Source organism: Saccostrea cucullata, unplaced genomic scaffold (genome assembly GCF_032062105.1).
Source record: "Saccostrea cucullata isolate Sc308-1 unplaced genomic scaffold, CSIRO_AGI_Scuc_v1 ctg570, whole genome shotgun sequence".
Taxonomy (NCBI): domain Eukaryota; kingdom Metazoa; phylum Mollusca; class Bivalvia; order Ostreida; family Ostreidae; genus Saccostrea; species Saccostrea cuccullata.
Genome location: NW_026933408.1, coordinates 1 through 21,727, shown reverse-complemented (window position 1 = coordinate 21,727; position 21,727 = coordinate 1). Strand labels below are relative to the sequence as shown.

General features: G+C 34.7%; 1 protein-coding gene, 2 long non-coding RNA genes and 1 pseudogene across 4 annotated transcripts; 2 read left to right on the top strand and 2 right to left on the bottom strand.

Annotated features, from left to right (window-relative positions):
• Positions 1 to 1,568: 1,568 nt before the first annotated feature.
• On the top strand, positions 1,569 to 10,026 carry LOC134238208 (L-proline trans-4-hydroxylase-like). The gene is made up of 10 exons (XM_062720322.1): positions 1,569 to 1,619; positions 1,896 to 1,922; positions 2,162 to 2,240; positions 5,510 to 5,591; positions 5,697 to 5,810; positions 6,102 to 6,193; positions 7,688 to 7,778; positions 7,932 to 8,061; positions 8,602 to 8,753; positions 9,681 to 10,026. Exons 2-10 carry the CDS (start codon positions 1,907 to 1,909, stop codon positions 9,792 to 9,794), a joined length of 870 nt encoding a protein of 289 aa, XP_062576306.1. The 5' UTR covers positions 1,569 to 1,619; positions 1,896 to 1,906; the 3' UTR covers positions 9,795 to 10,026.
• On the bottom strand, positions 9,937 to 11,128 carry LOC134238209 (uncharacterized). 2 transcript variants are annotated; one of them, XR_009985956.1, is made up of 3 exons: positions 10,877 to 11,128; positions 10,033 to 10,439; positions 9,937 to 9,992 (listed from the first exon to the last, which is right to left on the bottom strand). It is a non-coding gene; the product is annotated as an uncharacterized LOC134238209 (long non-coding RNA). The 2 variants fall into 2 exon arrangements; XR_009985955.1 differs by having other exon boundaries at positions 9,937 to 9,976; positions 10,038 to 10,439.
• Positions 11,129 to 11,996: 868 nt separating this feature from the next.
• On the bottom strand, positions 11,997 to 21,561 carry LOC134238234 (uncharacterized). Its single transcript, XR_009985957.1, has 4 exons — positions 21,499 to 21,561; positions 20,967 to 21,217; positions 12,768 to 12,822; positions 11,997 to 12,128 (listed from the first exon to the last, which is right to left on the bottom strand). It is a non-coding gene; the product is annotated as an uncharacterized LOC134238234 (long non-coding RNA).
• LOC134238233 (uncharacterized) lies at positions 14,950 to 19,740 on the top strand (annotated as a pseudogene).
• Positions 21,562 to 21,727: the final 166 nt, after the last annotated feature.

The window sequence follows — 21,727 nt, the reverse complement described above, 5'->3', positions numbered from 1 at the left end:
AATGAAAGATAATTGATTGAACGAAGCTGGGTATTATCTTATATGACACCTCTCTTCCTTATTTGACTTTGTATTTTATACACATGTAAATATGTTTTGTTCCTCATATACCAATGTTTGGTCCTAGAAGAAATAAAAAAACAAACATCGTAAATTTATTTCTAAAAAAACCACAGCGCTACAAACAAACATCGTAAAATTAATTTATAAAACACCACAGCGTTACGATTCTGCAGCAAGCAATACCATTAATAACGGATGAGAAACGTACAAAGTCTTATTTTTTGTGTAATAATTTCATAATCAAATTGTAAGTTAGGTATGTAGAGACGGTGGAAGATATCTTATTAAATTTTCCAACAGATGAAAGTTGATATGAATTGACCGGGTGGATAACTTTTCGTTGATGACGTCACTTTGGGATTTGAAATACAGACTGTTATAAATGACCCTCAGGGAAACAATTGTATTGATTAATTGGATATTTTTTAACGTTCCACTCGAGAATTTTTCTCACACATGGGGACGTCACCGTTTGCCGGTGAAGTGCTTCAAATTAAGACCTATACTCGGCACTCAAGGCTATTGAGCAGTAAGGGTTCTTTATCGTGCCAACGCCTACCGCGACACGGGACCTACGTTTTTAAGGACATATCCGAAAGACTCGTGACCTTCACTTCTAGTGCCGAGCGCTTGGCGAAGGAACAGTCGCTACCTATGTTTTACGTCTTAGGTTTGACGCGGCGCCGCGAACGAGAATCGAACCAGGGCCTTCCAATCACGAAGCAAACGCTCTTCCGGTCCCTCCGGGGAACGAGAAATACGACAAAAAGAGGGTTCAAGTTCGCATGTTCATTGATAATACTGTAAATTAGCTATTGTTGATTTTATCAGCGATATGGCCCCTGAGTCTTTCTTTTATGATGCAATTGGGTGCTTCTTAAGCACAATTTAATTAATTTTAGGTTAAGTTAAATTTAGAAAGAGAAATATGAATGCATATACTAGTATTTCGGAAGGAAAGATAAAGAAATGGTTGAGGATCTTCAATTTGTCTTGTCCTCGTTCTCGATGAGGGTAGATCAATTCATTAGTGTTTCAAAAGAAATATGAGAAAATAATGATGTCTATATCTTAAAACAAAGTCTGGAATTTTGCTTAACACATTTATTTACATAGTGCGTTTATCTAAATGCCTCCATGGTAATGCACTTTGACTTCTTTCTTGTCCCAAATGTAACGCACTTCAAAAAAAATTTCAAGGTACGCTGATTTTTTTGTCCCACATTTAATGCTCTTCGGAAAAAAATAACATCAAAGTGCGTATTTTTTTCTTGGTGCATTGCTACGATGCTGTCTGCTCTAAATGTTTAAAATTCTGGACATTTTACCATAACTTTCATGACTGATCTTTAGTTTTACTATTTCGTTTGGTCATGTTTTTTAACATATAAAGAATGTACCAAATTGAGATAATTTTGTCCTAGTAGTCTTTTTCTAGCAAAAGCTATATGCACTTGTAGTACTTTGATTTCTTTATTTTTAATCCAGGCGAGAGATAATCGTTCATGTGATATACGTTTATGAGGTTAAAGCCTCTTGAACAGAGAGTCAACTAGGTAAGTATCAATTTTAACTTTTCACTATTTGTTTTACATTGTCAATTTCTGAATTATCCTCATTAGTGTTACTTTCATTTTAAAAATATTTAGCACATAAAACCCTAAATTTTCACTTCTAATTTAACTTTTAAAAATGACATGAATGTTATTGACCTATTATCTTCAGTACCCGCATAATCTATGAACAATTTGTGTTATAATGGATATATATGATAAAGTAACATAGCACGTATTCATAATTACACATATTGAGGAAACTGCGTGTAATTTCAGCGAAGGAAAGTATGGAGCGACATTCAGGTAGAATTTTGTCTTTTGTCTAACTATGTTATCAGTATGATACATTAATAACATAAGCCAAAATGCCTACATGTGCACATTTGAATTTATTTCATTTGTCGGGAAACTTTTTTTTTTGTTAACTTATTTTAAATATTAAAATTCAACGTAATGAAATTGGCCACTTTTTTTCAAATTACTTGTAATACATGTTATTGGTTTCTTCCTTTGTATTTTGATAAAGCTGCGTTTGTTTATAGAGTATGAATACAGAGATAATTTTAAGCTATCTGACCAGGCGAAAAGGGACTTTGAAGAGTATGGATACATCTTAATCAAGTGAGATAGATAATTTATTCAGATACTTGCAAGATCATATTAGCACTCATGATAAAGAATATATTGATATACTGTAAAACTTTTACACTATTTCCGAAAGTGAAAAAAAGACCTTGTGCTATGCAGACAATTTTAAGGTAGATCGCGGGTTTACTGTCTGCCTGAAAAAATAGGCTAAAAATTTGTCAGCTAACTCCTCTCGTTTAAAATTTTTCTTTCTGAAATTTTTTTGAGATTCGTCTGCGTGGTCAGATTGTTATCGTAATTTAAATGCGCTAATGTTGATGAGAACAATTTGTTCAATGAATTATATAGTAAAATGTCCCTTTTCTGTCAGTATACGCATTTCAAAACCATAATCATAAAATGAAAACGAAGCAGACGAATTTTATATAACTCGATACAATGAATGTGAAGTTAATTTAGAATCGATTTATTAAAAAAAAATTAGTATGTGTTCTCGCTCAATTTCTTGCAAAAAAACTTTAAAGTTTTACAATTTTTCATCAGAAGTATTATCTTTTCGTCACGACGTTATATTACGTTGGTGCGACGTCATTATTTTCATATGCCTGCATGACTCGAAAAATTGAATTAATAATCAACAATTCACTCAAAATAAAGCATGCAATCCGTGAATAGGGGTGCAGAAAAATTATAACAAATGTATATGGGTGTAATGAAAAAAAATCTTACCGGATTTGAGAAAATGTTCAAACATATATAATTTTTGCATCATTTTTATCTATTGATAAAATGTACTCGATTTTAAATCGGAAAAAAATATTGCAGTTGAATTAAAGTAGCTTTATGACCTACAATGTATACATTTATACTTTATAGAAAGAATTGATTTTGTCTGTATCCCTGAATTAACAGACTTCAGTTTTCCCTTCAAAATGTCGTAAAGGCCATTTATTATCATTACTTAACCGATACATAGAATACTATAGAAAGGATACAGTATACTATAATAGTAAACAGGTATTTTTTAGAAAACATTAATATATGCTTTTGTCGCCTAAATTAAAACGCCTGACACTCCCTCCTTTTTTATGCTTGTCAAGGAATTTTCTGTTGTTGATAGTACCTCCAACTGAAAATATATACGAGTAGCTGTGCCCCGAATTGAAATTGCTCCCTACGGACCTACAACTCTTGCCTTGACACCCCTCCCCCCCCCCCCAAAAAAAAAAAACTCCAATGGCAGTTGTAAGCCGAATCCCTATAAGTTGTGTTTAATAAAAAGGTCGGAGAGATGAAAATTTATAGGACGTACATATTTTATCTCGTGATATTTTATTTGGTGATGTTACCTTAATGATTAACGTCTCTCCTGTTGACAATAATTTAATGTACCCACGCCCCCCCCCCCCCCCGTCCGAAAAAAAATCATCAGGAGAAGCTTGTGTACAAATGATAGTTCATAAAGTATATTGACGTACCATATACTGTCCATTCCTTTCCTATTTTGAAGATATTTTACCTGTACTTGGCTCAGACAATATTGTTGTGCATAAAATATTGCCAATTTAGGCGTACATCATCACGAAGAAAATGGATACCTAGCTTGTATAATGAGTAAGAGATTGTTGTAAAACAAATAAAAATAAAAGTAGATTAGTATGGATACTAAATTAAACAAACAAAACAAAATTCATAAAGGTGAACACAAAAAAAAAATAAATAAAATGCAGGGCAGGCGCCAGACACACCGGCGGTAGATCTGTTTTTGTATTGTATTTAACTATTAGGCAATGATATTCTAGAAAGGCGTATACACATAACAGATGTCAGCGTTAAAAACTACTTATAATGTAAAAGACAACCTTGATCAAAACATCATTTATTCTCAATTACATACAAAAAATATTTAAATACACCAAGCAACCTTTAATATATATTTCACTTTTAGCACTGCTGAAGATATTTTTTGCTTGCTAATTTGAACGCGGTTACCTTTTTACGTCAAATCTTATTGTGATGTCAGCAAACCCGCGATCTACCTTAAGATGATTGTTAATCTGCAGACTTTTTAAATTTGGCATGTTTGAATCCGTACAAATACAAAAACATCAGCCATTCATGTATAAAGGGATAATGGTGACCTTTCAACGTACAGGACATATAAATTTTCACCGTCTTTTTTCCGACATGAATTCATCGCGTTCGTGACAACCGCTAGAGCTAATATAGTGAAAATTGACAATAATTTTCGCCACATCATTGGATTAAATCATTCTGATGCTGGCAAATGAAATATTACAAGGTTATGATAATTTATCAAAAGTACACATGTATTCGAGATGATTAAGAAAAGACCCTTAGATTAAAATCCATTGGGAAAAAAATCAACAAACGAAATTTCATTCTTACGTCATATTCTAGAAAATTTCTATCAAAACTCGACAAAAATGAAAGCTAACTTAATCCTTACTATATAATGAACATATCTATAAAATAATTAATTTGTTTGATTGATTTATTGATTGTATGTTGTTTAACTTTCCACTCGAGTTTTGTTCATTTGGAGACGCAATCACTTGCCATTGGAGAGCTGCAAATTTTATCCTACACTCGGCACTTGAGCTGGTAGGGATCTTTATATTTGCGACTCGGGATCTCGGTTTATACGGTCTCATTCGTAGGACCGGTCTCCACGAACCACAGTGGGGATAGAACCCGCGACGTAAGGATCAAAGTAAGAAGGATCAACTCCTTACTTCTTGACTCTAGAGCAGACCCTCTAACCACTGCGTCACACGGGCTTTATTTGTTAGATTGATTGATTGTATATTGTTTAACGTCCCTTTCGAGAAATTTTTCACTCATATGGAGACTTCACCGTATGCCGGTTAATGGCTTCAAATTTAGACCTATACCCGGCACTCAGGGCCATTGAGGAGTGAGGGTTCTTTATCGTACCAGCACCTACTGTGACACGGGACCTATATACGTCGTACGTCGGAAAGACCCGCGACTTTTACTTTTAGTGCCGAGCGCTTGGCGAAGGAACAGACACTTCCTATGTTTACGTGTTAGGTATGATGCGGCGCTGCGAACGAGAATCGAACCCGGGCCTCCCAATCACGAAGCGAACGGTTTTCCACAAGGCTACTGTGACCGGTTTATTTGTTAAGAGACAACCAAAAAAAAATTAAAAATTATATGTCAAATAACAGCGAAAAAATCTTGAATATAAATCTACACAGTACTCTTTAATAGGATATAGTTATAACTTTGATATTTAAAAATTAAAATTCTAATAGAGGTCTCCTCGACAAAGAAGAGGTTAACAAAGTACTGAAAGTACTGGAGAGCAGTGACGCAATGATGAAAGAAAACTATGAGGTACTTTACTAAAAGAAAAAATGTATTCCTTAACCAGATGATTGATTTTAAAACATTGGAACGCAATTCAATGAGAAATGCAAATATTAAATAAATATTATACAGTTTGAAGAAGTAAACAAGGAAAAAAAGACGCAGAGAATAATATGGTCGCACCCTGGCACAGACGTCACAGGAATGGTGGCTCGCAGCGAAAAAGTGGCAGGAACATGCGAACAGGTACAAACGACATTTTAAAAAGAAGACCTTTCTTTTATTGTTCTTGTGTAAAAGTCAGTTGTCGATTGTTAAAGTTAGCGCCTCTTACAAACGTCCTCTTTGCACAAATTAAAGCTTTCTGTCGATAATGTGTTCAGTTGCTTTAATCAAAGTTCATTTGAATGATAACCGAGTGATCATTCCTCTATGTCTGTCATGTCAAACAGGACAATAAAAAGAATCCGTATCTAAAGATGTAATTAAAAAGCAAAGAAATATATGAAGATTTTCACATAAAGTTCTTTGTTTTAGCTTTTAGGGGGAGAGGTGTATCATTACCACGGGAAGATGATACTAAAAGGGGCGCAGAAGGGAGCTCGACATCTGTGGCACCAAGATTATGGGTAAATATATAATCTTACCAGAACGTGTGGCACCAAGGTTGCAGGTAAACGTCAAACATTATGGTTTACGTGGCGTCAAGATTACGGGTAATAATACGCAGTATTGTCATTGTAGGATTATAGTAAGTACGGTCATAAAATCTTTTAGTCAATTAAGGATGTCCCAATATACTGGGAGATTTAACCAAGTTACGAAAACAAAGATAACAGAAAGATACAAATCGTAACCAAATATAAAGGGGCACGTAATTTGCACGTTCGCTTGTAAATTACGCAAAAATAAGATTGAAAATCTTGCACAATTGTTAAGTCGCACGAAAATGAGATCATCAAAAGTTATCTCCCTTGCCTTGAACAGCATTTCAACCAATGAAATAATTGATAATTTTCTCATCATGCAATTTCTACCAATCACAAAATAGAGGAAGTGCAAAGCCCGAAGACTTTTTTCTCGTTTATATGTTCATTGTTTCTCGAATATGTAAATTACTGTGTTCAGCAATCGAATGTACTTTAGAAATCTGAAGTTGAAGTACTCTGAAGTTGGCATAAAAAAAGATGCTTGAGTTTCTGATTGACAATATCTATGTGGTTTTTAAAGACCAGGTCCTCTAATAATCTATTTGAATTCCCATGCTTACCAATTGCGTACCGGTATTTGGAGACATTTTTGTATTCATATGAAGAGGAATTTTTCCGAAATTTTATGCGTGCAGAGAAAAAAAGGCACATGCTGTAGCCCTCAACTCGACATTTATCAACGACGCATTGTCAATTAACATTGGTAATTTCCATTCCTATGTCGATACGATATATCCTGTTCAGCTTGGGGTAAAAGATACCACAGAGTCTGACACATCTGTTTCATATTTGAATATTTTACTTGAAAAGACGTTAATGGTTATCTAACAACCAAGCTCTATGAAAAACACGACATCATGACTTTAACTTTACCTTACTTATGCAGCAATATACAATTACCTTCAACAACTGCATACGGAGTTAATATTTCTCGGTTGATTCGATACGCAAGAGCATGTTCTACGTATCAACAATTTCTAAACCGAGATAAATTATTGCTTGACAAACAAGTTTGTGAAACAAGAATATAAGCCGTCTCGTTTAAAATCATCATTTCGCAATTTCTTTGTCGAAAAACAAGTTTGTGAAACAAGAATGTAAGCCGTTTCGTTTAAAATCATCATTTCGTAAGTTCTTTGGTCGATACAATGACCCTGTCAGCAAAAACAATTAATCATTGAGTCAAATGCTGCTTGACATTTTTATGCTATTTGTCAGTCCATTATTTACACACTAAATTGACGACAGATTTCCCCCTTATTTTCGGCGTGTGTGACCGATAGGCAGGGGATGCCTTCTCCTCCATGGTACCTGAATACTCTGATGGTTTGGAGGTCCGTGTTTGCTTTGCTTCTTTTTTGTATTGTTTATTGGACTTGAAAACAGTTTGTTAACTCCATTTATTTCATTTAGATATTGGTATAACAACGGGTGCCTCTTTCCTGATATGATGACCGTTTTCATTCCATTGGATCCTTGCAGGAAAGAAAATGGCTGCTTACAGGTATTCAGAATTATAAAAAAATCTTGGTACCTTTCAAACTAATCGCAAAAAATGATTAATATGGATTTCAAAACGATGTACAGGTAATAATACCTGCATTGCTGCTGTAAAAGATATAACATGCGTGAAACAAACGTAATTTTGTTTTTTAAGATACTGGAAGGTTCTCACAAATGTGGCAGGATTGACCATCATCCTGTTTTGAAGCAAGCAGAGGCGGATCTCACACGGGTGGAAGAAATCAAGAAGACGTGTCCTCACAAGTTTGTGGAAATGGATCCAGGTAAATAATAATGTTCCAAATCATAGTGAAATGTCATATTTTACAGATATTATTTTTACTGTTACATGAGGATACGGCTACTGGATTTTATTTCTAAATTAAAGTAGTTTCATTAAACATAAATTCCTTAGTAGACGGAATTGTTATTCTAGTTTAATAATTAATGTTTGCAAAATGGTATGGTCAGCAACGTTGAGTACAAAAATATTCGTTACACTTAAGTAACTTTTTCTCCAGGAAACAAATAATTGCAAATGCTAGTACTTAAAATTCAGATCTCAAAGAAAAGAAAGAAGAGAAAGTTTATTTACTAGTTATACTCAAGTGTGAGCATAAACAGAACACTGCTTTCATACGACATCTGATTTCAACAGAATTTATTTAGAAATGTTTGATCATAAGCTGCTACATCAGGACTGTTAATTAACACAAGAAAATTGTTTTGGTTATTTCACTTTTATTTAAGTTTTGTCACATCAATGTCAAGAAACTCTTTCTAAATTTAGAAAATAACTTGTTTCAAAATAATCTATATCACAGGCGATGCTCTGTTTTTCCATTGCAATGTGCTACACCACAGTTCTGATAATAACAGTGACATGCGCAGATGGGTGTACATCTGTACTTATAACAAAGCCAGCAATGACCCAATCATTGAGCATCATCACCCAAGATACACACCACTTAACAAGGTCGGTATATAATATATATATTAAGAATCCTTATAAATCGTGTCAGAAAATCATATTTATTAATGAAAGAGTACTTCATTTCATTATATTCAAAGTCTTCACTACCCAGCATATATGTATATATAATTTTTTTTTCAATCGTTTTTGCAAATATGTTGAGGTTTATATTATTTATTGTAAAAATCTTCTTTTTTTTTTGCAAATATAAATTGATTGGTGGTAACTGATAAAACATGAATAGGAAATATATATTACATATCATATTATTTCATCTAGCGAAAAATACTTCGTCAAGCGAAAAAAATCGTGACAAATGAGATTACTTAAACCTTTTCAATTGTCAACTTCCCTTACTTATGCAGCAATATACCTTCATCACCTGCATATGGGAATTGTTTCTCTTAGTTGATTCGTTACGGAAAGCATGCTTTACGGATGCACACTTTTTAAAAAAGGAAAGTTAATGACAAACAAGTTGCTGAAACAGAAATACCAGCATTCTCGTTTAAAGTCAGGTATGGTCTATGGTCGATACAAAGCCTGGAAAGCAAATTCAAGTAATAATTTAGTTAAATGCTGACTGACGATTTTCATTCTAATTGTAAGACCATTAAATACACACCCAATTGTCCTCGGATTTGTCCGTTATTTCCCGATCATGACAAGGAGCACACGGCGGGTTTGACAGGTCGGCATGGGATGCTCACTCCTCCATGGCACCTGATCCCACCTCTTATGTTTTAAAAGTTTGTGTTTGCTTTTCTTCTATTTTTTTGTTGTTTAATGAACTTTTGAGCTTGAATATTGCTCGTTCTGTCCATATATTTCATTTTAAAGAAGAGCGTAAGGATTTTATATGGAGTAAATGTGGGTGAGGATTATGACAGTTTGCGGATATGTTCTTTACTAAATGACATTGTCGTACAGGTTCCTAACTCTGCAATCAAAGAATGTACCAACTTCACGGACATGAGTGGAAAGGACTTCATTCACCCTGACCGTAATACGTCACTGACGGAACATATTCGAGTTGTTCATTAATGGACTGACAGGAAAAAAATGTGATAACAAAAACTTTTGAGAGTATACACAAAGTTTTACTCAAGATATTTTATAAAAAGGAAAACAATGAAAATCTTGTTTTAATAGTTAATATGGTGGCGAAGAAATTTGCACGTATTGATTCATAATTAACGAAAATACCCGTGAAAAACTCTCTCTCTCTCTCTCTCTCTCTCTCTCTCTCTCTCTCTCTCTCTCTCTCTCTCTCTCTCTTGACCATACTCTCTCTCTGGGTATATGTGTGATGTGTTAATTGTATATTTTGAGACATTTTTTTTCCTGCAATTTATTAGATATGACTGGTACATAAAAAACCACTCATGTTTACCCATGCTATAGTAATGATTGTGATTGTTAAATTATTTACTAATAAAAATTAAAAATGGAATTTCAACAATGTTTACTGAGTTGACTTAAGTAAATTCCATATCAAACAACCAATCAGGATTTGGAATACAGAGTCGATGATTGGGGCTGTAAGCCCTGATTACATTGGTTAGAGGTACAGCAGAAGTGACACGTGTATAATCTCTGCTGACTGGCACATGACCATACTTAGTACAGTGGTCATGGTCGGAGATCTGAGATAACCACTGGTTCTGGTATACAGTCTCGTTCACGCACCTGCTCCAAAGGAAAGAAATCCACAAACGGATGATCATTATATCTTCTAACATATATCATGACAAGGGAAACACAGCGGGTGTGACCTGTCAGCAGGGGATGCTTAATCCTCCTAGGCATCTGATCCCACAATTGAGTTTTAGACATCTCTTTTTTTTGATAACTTTTGATTATATTCAGTTTTTTTTTATAAATTGATGTTTCATATATTTTATATTTGTCTCACCATAGACATATTGATCGTTTTGTTCTTTCGGTCTTATTAGAAATCTTTATTTTTACAATAGTTATGATCTAAATAAACATTCAATCAACTGTATATTTTCCCACCCTCAATAAGGCCTGTAAATTATGTATTGAACTAAACTACTTTCTTAAGTGTTAATAAACATATCTTTATAATTAAAACGGACAACATACAAACATAATTTTGTCACCTTTTGAAGACCTTTGTGTTGGAATGGCTATGCACTTTGTCCGTCATACAGTAATTGTTGTTGCCTGAACAGGAGCCGGTGGGCCCAATGTAAATACTACGTGTATCACAAGGAATATCTTTATTATAGTCCCCACACACCTGACAGTGAATAGTAGCTGTAAAACAATACTTAAGAGTAAATATCAGTTCTAAAGGAATTGTAACTGCTATATGATAAACAACTTACCAATTAAAACAGAGTATCATTGCATGAAATAAACAAATTACCTTTGACCGTAAATGTTTTATTTTTCAAAACATCATTACATCTATTCCATAACTTATAAATAACACTTTTTAATTATTTCCACGTCACTCACGTCGAGGTGTAGTTGTCACAGGTGGCTTATATTCTTCTATGGAATAAAATAATTAAATCACTGGATAGAAAGAATCATTACTTCTAAATGTACTGCATAATTCATACTTGAAAAGTGAATCTCGAAATAAAAATAATCGAAATCATTGTATCATAATGAAGCAGTGGCATAGATATATTCAAGTACTATTTCTAAGGGAAATACCTGTACCGAGGTTACAAGTTGATCTACACTGCAGGAAGGCGATATCGTACATATCTCTTTGTCCTGGAATCGCATGGCACACACCGTACCCTTTTAAAGTGTCAAAATTTGTTAAACTATCGGAGCAGTTACTTGGAGAATCTAAAACAGAGTAACAGTCTGTTTTATTTTTATTATTATTATTTTTTTTTGGATTGCACTGATTTCAAAAATAAAGATTTAAAAATTATCAAATAAAAATCAAGATTGTTTTCTCTATCTTTTGTTTGCCTTGTACTGAAAACGGTTGCACGGAGGAATTACTTTTACGAGGAGTGACTCCTGTCGACTTATGCCACTTAAAATCCTGCAAACAAAATGCTATGAAGATTACCATTTGAAGATGAAACAATTGTCGCAGAAGAAACAAATCCTGTTGTTCCTCTGAGGGTCAGAGGAGTTATAGTTTCTGAAGTATTTTGTCTGAAGGACGAGGGAGAATATGCACTGGTTGAGGAAGGTATTGTTGTGGTGGTTGTAGTGTAGGAAGGTGAGTTGATACATTGAATATTGTAGGCGTGGCTACACTAGTATGCTTAAATGTGATTGGGTTAGAAGTGTTGACCTTAGTATGATCTGGGAATCATGTCGTCGTTGGCAACGTGGTTGAGGATCGAAAGGTTTGAAAATACTGTTTATATGCCCAAACTGTAACAATGTTTTATTTTAAAAATATGAATCATATGACATTAAATTTAGGTGTAATAAACCTACAAGATAAAAAAACATGGTTTACGACTAAACAAATATATATGTATACCCTTAAAATAATGGTTGATAAACCTTTCATCATTTTCTTTTTCTTTTCTGTGTGATAAGAGATGATGTTAGACAGCAGAACCATTTCACATTAACCCGATCTTTTTTAAAAAAAAAAATTATTTGCTCTTTCTTCATGATATAAAACATGCAACAAATGAAACAAGACAAAGTGAAATCAGTCTACATCCTACGAGATAATGTTTCGCAAATCATAAATCACTTTCCATGGATTTTTTTAAAATTCTCACCACGGCCAATGTTGCTTTGTCTCATTTCTTCATTTGTTAAAATTTATAAAAAAGGAGTTTCATTTAAATATTTCATTCTAAGGAATTTAATGCGACACAATATATAATTCATAGGGTTAATCTAATCTTCTTTATCTTTGCAGACTTAGGTTTTTTGTCAGATAAGCTCTACACCCACGCCAGATACACATAAAACTGCCTTAGTTTCATTATTTGTATATCTTTTAAACGGCCATATTAATAACATATGAAAAAGAAAAGTTATATCGGTACTTACTGATATACTGTACAGTTCTACAACATATTAAGTCTGCTCCATTTGCACGATTATCCTAGAAGAGCAAAATCTTCCATCAGGTTTTATTTTCATGCATATTACTTGAACAGTATTCAAGCTCAAAAGTTCATAAAACAACACAAAATTGGAGTAGAGCAAACATAAACCTCCAAAACATCAGAGGTGGAATTAAGTGCCATATGCATGGAAGAGAGAGCACCCCTGCTGACCGGTAACATCCGCCGTCTGCTCCTTGTCATGATCGAAAAATAACGGACAAATCCTTTTTCAATTCAGTATGTATATAGTGGACTAGCAATAAGTATGGAGAGCGTCAGTAAGCATTTGATTCATTGACAAATTGTATTTGCTGACAAGGTAGCAACCATATATAGAACTTAAAAATTGATGACTTTAAATAAAAGTGTTGATATTAATTCTTGTTTCATGAACATGTTTGTCAATATTTTACCTTGTTTTAGAAATTGTACCTACCTAGAGCATTCTCTTGCGTATCGAATGTGAAATTTAATTTTGAAAACCCCATAATGGTTATTTCAATTTTCATGTTCATACGATATATCCCGGTGAGCTTGAAATAAAAGATACCACGGAGTTGGGCACAGTTGTTTCATATTTGGCTATATTGCTGGGAAAAGATATTAATGATAATCTAACAACCACGTACTATGATAAACAACACGACTCTAACTTATCAATCTTCAACTTCCCTCTCTTATACACAATATTTATATACCTTCATCACATGCACTTACGGGGTTTATATCTTTTAGTTAATCTGATACAGCATACTCTTAAGGAGGAATGCCACTCCAACTTTTTATTTTATAGATCTCTGAGTCAACCATTTTAAACAATGGTTTCACCATTGAAAGGTCGACATTAGCTTTTAATTATTTTATATGAATTTTTTCGTATTTTTTCAAAGAAAATTAAAAAAAAATATTAACATCCAAATTAGATGCTTTCTTGTAAAAATTTTGCTGTAAATTAATGCATCACATGAATACCCAATAAAATATGTAAAGAAAAGCTGTATAGTTCTTTAAAAATTTGAAATAAAAAATTATTTTTGAAAATTAAACACATAATTTGTGAATATTTTTTAAACTTGTGATTAAAAATTTCTTAAAACCAGTCACAACTGTGGTGAACATGTTCGTTAATCATATTTATAAAAGAAATTGAAACGAAATAGCCAAATTTTAGAGAAATTATCTTTTTGATTTTGGCCAATCCCGATCAAAATTAAACCGATCCCAACCATAATTGTAAAATTATTGGAAATAAATAACATTTCCCCATGAACACAAGTCCGATTAGGTGTAATAAGGGTTAAAACATTATTGAACCTGACAATAAAGTAGATTTCTTTATTGTAAATACACGAAGAGGCAATAAATTAGCATTTTATTCATTTTGTGTTAATTTTGATCGGGTTAGGTTCAAATATTAAAAAAATTAATTTCTAAAAATTTCTCAATTTTGTTTCAATTTCTTTTTAAGATATGATTGACAAACATGTTGTCCTCGGTTGTGACTAGTTTTATGGTGTTTTTAACCATAGGTTTAAAAATGAAGTGTTTTATTTTCATAAATTATTTTTTATAAAAAGAAAATTAAAAAGTCTAACCAGCCTTTCTCTATATATTTTATTAGATATTCATATGATGCATTCATTAACAGAAAAGTTTTAACTCGAGAACGACTTATTGAAATTTAATAGAATTAAATTATTGTTTATAAACATGTATTTTCTATCCCACTTGTTCCTGTGTAACTATTGTTACTATTAAGTCTGTTATATAACAAGAAAATTTACATAATTCTGTTGTGGGGTAGCATTTCTAATTATAGAATTTTTGGTCAGATAGGGGAGATGATATTGACCAGTTAGAATAGAGTAACCAGGGGCATTGATGCCTAGAGGGGGAGTCTGTATTGTTCCATTCGCATCTAGACGCTCTGTGTTTCAGCTATTATTTTCGTTCGTTTTTCCTTATATTCTACCGATTTACGCTATGCAATACATACCTCTGTATTGTTACATGGTCATTTAAATAGCTTGTGGATCTGTTTTGAACTCAATTTTATTTTATATCAGGATATATACAAGATATTGTGATTCTATCTTGATTCTGTGACTGGGCCGTGTGACGCCATGGGACCAAAGCGTACAAGAACTGTGCCCTACAGTTATAATCCTGATTTACCGGAAAATTGGACTTCCGCACAATTGAAGGACTCTTTAAAATCTCGCGGGATCGCTTTCCCAGCCAATGCGCGCAGATCAGTGCTGATTCGTTTACATACAGACAGTGTAGCAAGTGCGCGATCCCATAATGCAACGGGTCAGCTCAACAGTGATGCTCCGCAATCCCACAATGCACTGGACCAAAACAGCAATGGCGGCGACCGTCAAAACAACACGCTGGTGGACATAGTTTCAAAGTTAACATCAACAGTACAGTCCTTACAACAAAATGTCATAAATCTGACATCGAAGGTCAATTCTATGACACAAGGAGCTGGTCTGCAGACGAGTGCCAATGCCATTAGTAATGCTCAGAGCCAAATTAGCCGCCCACTTAGCCAAGAAAGAACGTCCGCGACTACTAGTTCCTCGGCCCCAGAGAACAGTTTTACGTTGGACACAGCTTTTGCCCGCATTTCGGCAGCGGCGGCCGGCTCAGCGGAACAAATGACGGAACCTCGGAGAACCCGCTATGGATTTGCTGCAGAGTCCCTACCTCTGGTGGAAACGATTTCGCCGCAACTTCGTCAACAAATCACAGCAGGTAAGGACGTCAATCTGGCGTCACTGTTGATTCCATATTACTTACCTCCAGATGAAAAAGATGAGAATAAAAAGCCTGATAAAAGACTCTTACGTACTCTTACTATTGGGGAATTTATCCAGGCTTTTGGGATTTATAAAAACATTATGGGCCAAGCATACCACCAGAGAAGACAAGAATTAGATCTATACGAACGTGATATCATAGACATGGCTACCAGATATCCAGGAAAGGGGTTCTACGAGTACCATCGGCAATTCAGCCTCATGGCCGCATCACACCTAAAATACAATAACATTTTAGTGGACTGGTCGGTACGAAACAACACGCTTTTCTGCAACCTTTTTGCCAACAGTAAAGCTCAAACCTGTACCACATGCAATAGCACACTGCATTTATCTGGATTTTGTCCATTAAATGGTCCCACTGGAGATAAACGACATGGAGACATGGACTCTTATGGAAGGAAAAGGCAATTCCATGACGGAAGAGAAATTTGCAATAACTTTAATGGGGTCAGGGGTTGTCAATTACCCAGATGCCGTAACGCACACCTATGCATTGAATGTAAAGGTGAACATTCAAAACAGAACTGTTCTTACTCAAAAAACTCGAATGCGCCCCACATGGCTGGGGCTCACAATCCACAGAAGATGTAGGAGAAAGCTACAGTGACAAAATTTCAACACCAGTGAACATCGACATGTTACAAACTCTTTTGGTGGACCACCCTGATCAACAATATACAGCATATCTACTCAATGGACTTAGACTTGGTTTTCATACTGGTTTTCAGCATCTTCCCAAGAATTCACATGAATGTAAGAATTTAAGATCAGCATCACTAAATTCAGACAGTGTTACAGAACTTATTCAAAAAGAACTTTCCTTGGGTTATTTATATGGGCCATTTGATGAAATTCCCTTTGAACACTATCGAATTAACCCTATTGGCATAGCAGAGAGCAAATACTCGAAGAAAAAACGTCTCATTGTGGATATGTCAGCACCACACAATGATGAAGACAATCCCAGCCTAAATGAGCTCATCGACAAGTCTGAATTTTCTCTTAGTTATGTAACTATGGATGATGCTATACAGCTTATCAAATCCCATGGAGAAGGAGCATTGCTCATTAAAACGGACATCACTGATGCATTCAAGATTATGCCTATCGCATACCATTTATGGCCCTACCATGGAATTCAATGGAACAAACAGTATTACTTTTTTAAACGTTTAGTATTTGGCAGCAGATCTAGTCCAAAAATTTTTGATTCCCTTTCGTCAGCTGTGTGTTGGATTGCTGAACATGGATACAACATACCAAATGTTCTGCATCTCTTGGATGACTTCTTGGTGGTGGTACCTCCACACTGTGACGCCCATAGAATTATGGACAAATTTCTCGGGATCTTTACAACACTTGGAATCCCACTTTCAGAGAAGAAAACCGAAGGACCAAGCACAGAATTGGAATATCTAGGAATATATCTGGATTCAATTAAAATGGAGGCACGTTTACCCCAAGAAAAAATAAAGAGGATATTAGATATTGTCAATTCATTTAAGCTACGTAAATCGTGTACAAAAAGAGAATTGCTGAGTTTGTTAGGACATCTTAACTTTGCATGCAGAGTTGTCCTGCCTGACCGATCCTTCGTCTCGCATCTTATAGCCTTGTCCACTACTGTTGAGCAGCTGCATTATCATTTGAGATTGGACAGTATGTGTAGAGCAGATCTCGCCATGTGGTCAGACTTCTTACAATCTTGGAATGGAGTGTCTTTTTTCATCGATGACAATGTTACAGAAGCTGCAGATATGCAGTTATTCACAGATGCTACCCCTACAGCCTTTGGAGGGTTCTATCAAAACAAATGGTTTCAAGGAGAATTTCCTGCTGACCTTTCTCAAGAGACAACATCTATGGCATTTTTTGAGCTCTATCCAATTGTTATGGCTTGTCTTCTATGGGGTCATGCCTGGCCCAGGAAACGCATTCTTTTTCACTGTGATAATCAAGCAACAGTTGATATTATAAAGAAAGGAAGATCGAAAGTCAAAAGCATCATGAAATTAATGAGAACCTTAACCTTTCATGCAGCATGCAATCATTATGTTATTCACGCTGTACATATTCCTGGTGTTAAGAATACTATTGCAGACTCTCTTTCTCGTTATCAGATGAAGAAATTCCGGTCCCTTGCACCAGAAGCCGATCCGAATCCAACGCCTTGCCTTCATCATTTCGAGTTGCTAAAGAACTAAAAGATCAGCTCCAGTATCTGTGGGACTCATCCTTGTGCAGTTCAACCAAGCGAACGTATAGCTTTACAGTGTTTTCTGTCCTTCGTATGCATGAGTGGAATCGTGTTCCACTCTACTTGTCTACCTTCAGTAAATGAGAGCTTGTTAATGTACTTTGTCACTCATTGTAAATCTGCTTTAAAACTAAAATATGACACAATTAAGTTGTATTTAGCAGGTATTAGGTAATATTATATAAGAGCAGGTTATGGTGATATTTTGAATGGGTGTGATCAGCTTCATTATGTATTGCGTGGTGTTAAAAGATCTCAGAACAATGTTATTAACAATAAACGCCTACCAATAACACCTAATATTTTGAAGCAATTGTGGCAGGTATTAGAAATGGGTTTTTTTTCTCCCTTTGTAGATCTCATGTTAAAATGTGTTTTCCCGTGCATATTTTGTGTTTCTTAGATGTGGAGAAATTACCTGTCAGAAGGCTAATTCTGAACATTTTTTACAAATTATTGATGTCAGTTTTGGAATTGATTTTTATGTATTAAAGTTGAGATCTTCTAAAACGGATCCATTTTCTAGAGGTGTAAATATTACTATTTATGAAAATGATGTTTTTAAGCCTGTACATACTATGCGTCTATATCTGCAGACTAGGAAAGCCTTATCATGTAATCCTCAGTCACCTTTGTTTATTGATGATGAATTTAACCATTTACCTATGCTTAGAGATACTTTTATACAACAGCTGAGATCTTTACTTATGCGAATTGGCCTGAATGATACTAACTACGCAGGACACTCCTTCAGAATAGGTGCCGCAACAGCTGCTGCTGCAGCAGGGGTTGAAGACCACGTTATAAAAGACTTAGGAAGATGGTCTTCAGACTGTTATGTGAGATATATTAGAACTGATTCTGAGGTTATTAAAAGAGCTCAAAGAAGACTGTGCCATTTCGAATCTGGAAAACAGTGTTAAGCTTAACATTCCTACATTTTGTATGCAATCTCTGAAACTGTCTGCCATTTTAAAACCTGAAATGTAATATTAAGTTTAACAAAATCCTACATTTTTGTACGCAATCTCTGAAATTATACTGTATACATATCCTTGGGGGCTTCACTCATTCTTCGTTCATTTGGCGTCTATTCCTGGGGAATTTTACCCCCAAGTCTATGTTTGTTTTTTGTTCATTAGTATGATATATATTACACCTTTTTTCACGCATTTTTTATTGATATACATAGGTAGTTGTTGAATTTTTATAGATTTAGACTAGTATTTAGTTTCCACTGGCCTGCTGGGATCAGCCCCGGGCATGGTTTTCTCGCTCTCAGATGCCTGCTGGGATCAGCCCCGGGCATGGTTTTCTCGGTCTTAGATGCCTGCTGGGATCAGCCCCGGGCATGGTTTTCTCGCTCTCAGATGCCTGCTGGGATCAGCCCCGGGCATGGTTTTCTCGCTCTCAGATGCCTGCTGGGATCAGCCCCGGGCATGGTTTTCTCGCTCTCAGATGCCTGCTGGGATCAGCCCCGGGCATGGTTTGATGTTTCTTTGATGCCTGCTGGGATCAGCCCAGGGCATGGTTGGGATACTTACACTCCTGGGATCAGCCCGGAGCGCCATCATTGTGTGTTAGCCTCAGGCAGGTTTTCACCTTACTATTTCAGACAAGTCAATATTAGATTCAATTTAGATTTTATTTTCACTAGTGTTAAGAGTTGTTAAAGAAGGAATGCGTAGCCCCCAAGACGCCAAATTGTTAAATATTGTAATGTCGGTGAATGTTTAGAATGTTATATTACAGCTTTGTAGTTATATGTAGTGTATTGATGTTTGAGGTCGTAAAGACCCAATAAATTCTAAACTGTACTTTCTGGTTAATTGTTTATAAATTTGGATATAAATAATTTTTTTCATTTTCTTTGAAAAAATACAAAAGAATTCATATAAAATAATTAAGAGCTAATATCGGTCTTTCAATGTTCAAACCATTGTTCAAAAAGGATGACTCAAAGATCTATAAAATAAAAAGTTGCTGTGGCATTCCACCTTAAGAGTGAGAACGACGCAAGTTAATGACAAATTTAAAACATGTTTATGTTCCTCTGTTATTATGCAAGACCAAAGCCAAGTCAACTGAGCTAGTTTTTTGATGGATTAAAATTAAAATAACAACAGTAGTGAAAGTGAAAAAATGTCATTTATTGAAGTAAATGACACAAAACAAAATATAAACATATTATAAGGGTGTAAGACAAGACTAGAAAAAACTTCGAAAGAATACAAAAATCTTTGGTAACATATTATGCAATCTGACCCCTTAAAATTACATATATCATAAAGCAGGCACTGATATGCCTGTCATCAAAAAGAATATCAGCATTCTTGTTCAATGTCATAATTTCGGATACAATGTCCTAGACAGCATATACTATTTATTATTGAGTCAAATGCCTACCAATGATTTCCATACTAGTTGTAAGTCCATTATATACACGTTGAATTGAAGACCGATTTGTCCGTTATTTTTCGATCATGACAAGGAGCACACGGCGATTGTGACCGGTTAGCAGGGGGATGCTCATTCCTCCACAGCACGTGATTTCGCCCCTGATGTTTTGAAAGTCCGTGTTTGCTCTTCTCCTACTTTGTATTGTTTAATGAACTTTTGAGCTTGAAAACTGTTCGTTCTCTCAATATAATTAATCTAGCTTACAAACATTATTAATTTAGTCTTCAAACTTCAACTCAACATTTTCATTTATAAAACCGTTTTAAATTAATCATAAATGAGAGACTATGAGCATAAGCGATGAATATGTTCCAAGTTATTCATTACCGCAATGTCACAGTGAGTCATTGGCATTATCGATACATTCTTTGATTCGAATGATATTTTGCACGCCATAAATTTGATGTTGTTTTTGAAGTCACACTGCCCATTCCTACAGATTGGGTATTCCACCATATCCAATTCTCTGGTTGTCTGTACCGAGGTTGTACTACTTCCTTTAGTTTGTAGTGTAGGAACCTTAATGAATTTATAATAAATGAGAGACTATGAGCATTATGAAGTTGTTATGAATATGTTCCAAGTTGTTCATTACCGTAATGTCACAGTGAGTCATTGGCATTATCGATGCATTAGTTGAATCATATGATATTTTGCACACAACACATTTGGTATTGTTTTGGAAGTCACACTGCCCGTTCCAACACATTGGACATTCCACCATATTCAGTTCTCTGGTTGTCTGTACTGCCGTTGTACTAGTTCCTGTAGTTGATAGTGTGGGAACTTGATGTGACAAAGGCAGAGTTGTTGAAATCATCCAATAAATAGATCCAAAGGCCTGCTCTATTCATAGTTATTTTTGTTTTTATGGAAGATTTCACATTTAACAGTATTTTTATCTCAACATTTTAGATATATATTCAATCAATTGAAAGGAATAATATACGTAGAACACAATATATTTGAAATTCTTTTCTTTTATTGAGACAAACTATTTTCACGATTTTGATTATTGTTGTAAAGCAATGTGATAAAAAAAAAAATTAAGGTAAAATATGACAGTAGTCTTTGTCAAATAATAACCGAAAATATAATTATTGCAAAAAATCGAGTTCATCACGAACCTATACATTTGAAATCTCGGCAACATAAATGATGAACATCATCGGGGTGACAGTGGTGTCCCTTTGATAGAAAAATGTTTTGTTAGTTTGATATTTTATTCATTATTGATAATGAAATGTAAAATTGTAGTATGGTCAATTATCATTAAACAAATAATTATCGTCTTAATAACACGGGAACAAACAGACTTAATAAGAACCTCCACATATTACATTGTAGATATATACC

Excerpts from the sequence above, each read along its gene's own strand:
- LOC134238208 (XM_062720322.1), top strand. Across the intron at positions 5,811-6,101 it reads TGGCAGGAACATGCGAACAG|CTTTTAGGGGGAGAGGTGTA; the intron begins GTACAAACGACA and ends TCTTTGTTTTAG. Across the intron at positions 7,779-7,931 it reads AAGAAAATGGCTGCTTACAG|ATACTGGAAGGTTCTCACAA; the intron begins GTATTCAGAATT and ends TTGTTTTTTAAG.